Consider the following 3,340-nt stretch of genomic DNA (forward strand, 5'->3'; position numbering starts at 1 on the left):
TCGATCCAATCGACCACATTCTGCAGTAGTGCTTTCGTTCTCTTTGTTCTGTCCTTTTTTGACTTTGGACTACTTTCAGTAATGTAATCAAGATCCTCGGTGGTTTTGGTGGTTGAGGCGTAGCCTCCCCCATTTACAACTGGCTGTATTTTGTTTACTCTTGATCTTTAATACAAAAAAATAAAAATAACTTTTAAAATAGAAGTAAATATATTTTTACATAAGTTTTCATAATTTTAATTTTAATATTAGAGTGATATCGATAAACATTATGATTCTTATAATATTATATTATCGATATATTATAATTATATTATTGCATAATTTTTTATATATTTATTATTATGTTGTTGTTATTTATTAATTTAATATTATAAATATTAGTACTATATTATTAATTTATTTGCAATAGTACTAGCCTAACGACAAGTACTAATAATAACTATGAGTGTAAAATAAAATATTTATCAATAATTTAAAATGCATGAAAATGTATATATTCAATTTATGAATAAATATAATTGTTATTGAATTGAATATTAGGTGAAAGTATATTCTAGATTTATTAAATGTTTTAAAATTATAACAATGCCACATAGTGGCCAGTACTTGTTTAAAATGTGAGTTATAGCTATGGTAAGGTATTTAGGGTTAAAGAGAGGATAATTGGGTGCAACCAATTGCAATAGTACTAGCCTAATGACAAGCACTAATAAGATGAAAGAGGAGTATTTATTATATGTGAATTATTTATTACCATTAAATCTAAATTGATTAATTAATTAGAATCAAAATATTTTAATTACCTAAAAAATTGCCTTAAAAACTCATGAAGAAAGTAGATTTGAACCCGTTAATAAGATACAAATTAAAGAAACATTTGCACTTAAAGTATGAGACAATCACTTCTTATTGAATGAAGTCCCTCTCTTTCTTATTAGTAGTTGTGAGAAGTCCTTTTAACAAAGCTTCGTACATTATAAATTCTATTTTTTAAAGTGTTTTAAAGAATTTAAAGTATATTGTAGTTGTGAGAAGTCCTTTTAACAAAGCTTGGTACATTATAAATTCTATTTTTTCAAAGTGTTTTACAGAATTTAAAGTATATTGTAAAAAAAATAAAAAATAAAAGTGTGTTGTGTTTCCACTGAAATCAAAATACATCTCTTCCCAATTTGACGCACTTTGATGTTCCCTTAAAGACAAAATTGAATAACCAATTACAGAATTTACAATTAGCTGGAAATGGCCCAAAATTACATTTTCACATCTACCCCCAAAATTAATAGCTGTAAAATTGGGAATATATTGCTTGCGCCTAAAACCAGGAGATTCGTTTGGCGAGGGTAAGACCAGAGTGTATGGAAGAAGCTGCCAGCACCGCAAAGGTCATGAAACTCATGCTCACCGAAGCAGCTGCCATGTCTGTGAATCTAGTATCGCCATTCTCCCGCAGGTTATTTGTTTTCGACGACGCTGACGACGAAGAAGACATAACTAAGTATGCCAGTGTCTGCACCATTCTTCAGTTTCATCATAATTTTACATGAAATAATAACAGTGAATTTTATTGTTGTGGCTATATTTTCTCACCTGATCGCCGATGAAATCCATGGAAGATACAAGCGTTTTACGAAACAAATTATATCCCCACACTACATCGTAAATCCCTCTGCCTAGCTGGGCCGCAAAGTAGACGAATGCTATCACAGCGCTTGCCAGACAGTACCTGTCGCAGATTCAAGACGCTTTCTCAAAATCTCAGTAACAAACTTACAAATAACTATTTAATTTGAATGAATTTCTCTTAATTGAAAGAAACTTTGGTAATAATTTTGGAAACATTCTTGTATTTTTTATATTTCGTTTTACTTAATGATAAATAAATGTCTGAAACTCTTTCAGTCAAGTGTAAATTGCTATCTCAGAAGCAAACTTGCAAAGCATGATTTGATTTGACTGAATTTCTATTAATTGAAAGAAAGCTTGGTTGTGTAAATATTTTAGTAATTTTAATTTTTAATGATGATTATTAAATGTTAAAATTCTTTCACTCACTTATATAATGGCTATTTTAAAATCTCAGAAGCAAACATACAGAACACTATTTTTAATTTGACAGATAATAGAAAGATATTTTGATAATAATTATATAGATGTTCTTGTCTAAACTCTTTCAATCATTTATGAAGCAAACTTACAAAGCCAAAGCACTATTTTTAATTTGATTGACAACATTTATGAAACAAACTTACAAAGCTAAAGCACTATTTTTAATTTGATTGAATCTTTGTCAATAGAAAGATATTTCTTGTATGAATGTTCTTATAATTTTAGAACTTTTCTTCTTTTAATGATAAATTAGGAAATCTCTGAAACATACAGAGTTATTATGAGAAATTCTTGTTATTATAAGATTTTTTTTGTTCTTTTAATGATAAGCTCAAAATTTCAGAAGCAAACTTACAAAACCAAAGCACTATTTTTAATTTGACTGAATCAATAGAAAGATATTTCGGTAATAATTATGTGAATTTCTTGTAAATTTAGAATTTTTCTTCTTTAATGATAAAATAGTAAATCTCTGAAACATACAGAATTATTATGAGAAATTCTTGTCATTATAAGATTTTGTGTTCTTTTAATGATAAATTACGAAATCACTGAAACATACAAGTTATTATGATAAATTCTTTCAATCACTTGTATAATTCTGAAAATATTTATAATTTCTATTGACAATCTACCTGAATTCTTCATAGTCGTCAAATTTTGGCCCTGGTCTGTTCTGGTTATTGGCCGCCATGATGACAAAGGAGAGAAAGGAAAATAGAAGCCCTGCAGATCTAAGCAAAAGATTGGCCAGGCGTATGCGATTCTCTCTTTGCTGCTTCTGGACAGCAATAATCGTGTGAAGCTCTGCCTGTGAAGCTCCGCTTGTGGAGGGGTAATTAGAGAGCTCCAAAACACCTGGACGCCCCAGGGGCGCTGAAGGCGATGGCGTCCTGCTCACCATAGCCCGCCGATTTCTCTCAATATTTGTTCAAATTTCTTGATCTGTAAGCAGAAGCTTCAAGAGATGTCCGCAGGGGGTAATTAAACGCCCATGGCAGGGTAGGTTTTTTGATCTGATTGCCTTACGCCCGTTGGCTTGGAATAGTATAGAAAATGATCTGGATGACCTGGTGCAATATCTCAGAATCCTCGAAAGCTAATCCCTACGTAATACTTTTCTATTCGAACCACTATTGTACTGGATTTTTAAAAAAATATAAATTTTACTTAAATCTATTAAACAATTCGTGGATATTTCCATATTAGGTGTAGGACAGTCGTTATC

General features: G+C 30.3%; 1 protein-coding gene across 2 annotated transcripts; it reads right to left on the minus strand.

Annotated features, from left to right (window-relative positions):
• Positions 1–1,143: 1,143 nt before the first annotated feature.
• Positions 1,144–3,213, minus strand: LOC131068738 (CASP-like protein 4B3). 2 transcript variants are annotated; one of them, XM_059220229.1, is made up of 3 exons: positions 2,748–3,213; positions 1,594–1,729; positions 1,144–1,497 (listed from the first exon to the last, which is right to left on the minus strand). In XM_059220229.1, the coding sequence occupies exons 1-3, from the start codon at positions 3,014–3,016 to the stop codon at positions 1,405–1,407; spliced, it is 498 nt and encodes a 165-aa protein (XP_059076212.1). In that variant the 5' UTR covers positions 3,017–3,213; the 3' UTR covers positions 1,144–1,404. The 2 variants fall into 2 exon arrangements, with proteins under 2 accessions (XP_059076212.1, XP_057859968.2); XM_058003985.2 differs by having other exon boundaries at positions 1,144–1,513.
• Positions 3,214–3,340: the final 127 nt, after the last annotated feature.

The sequence above is a fragment of the Cryptomeria japonica genome, chromosome 5 (genome assembly GCF_030272615.1).
Source record: "Cryptomeria japonica chromosome 5, Sugi_1.0, whole genome shotgun sequence".
Lineage (NCBI taxonomy): Eukaryota > Viridiplantae > Streptophyta > Pinopsida > Cupressales > Cupressaceae > Cryptomeria > Cryptomeria japonica.

Bases quoted from the DNA above. Each gene is read 5' to 3' on its own strand.
- LOC131068738 (XM_058003985.2), bottom strand. From the start codon at position 3,016: ATGGTGAGCAGGACGCCATCGCCTTCAGCGCCCCTGGGGCGTCCAGGT. The intron at 1,730-2,747 runs GTAGATTGTCAA...AATCTGCGACAG, and splicing joins GACGACTATGAAGAATTCAG to GTACTGTCTGGCAAGCGCTG. The intron at 1,514-1,593 runs GTGAGAAAATAT...AGAATGGTGCAG, and splicing joins TGGATTTCATCGGCGATCAG to ACACTGGCATACTTAGTTAT.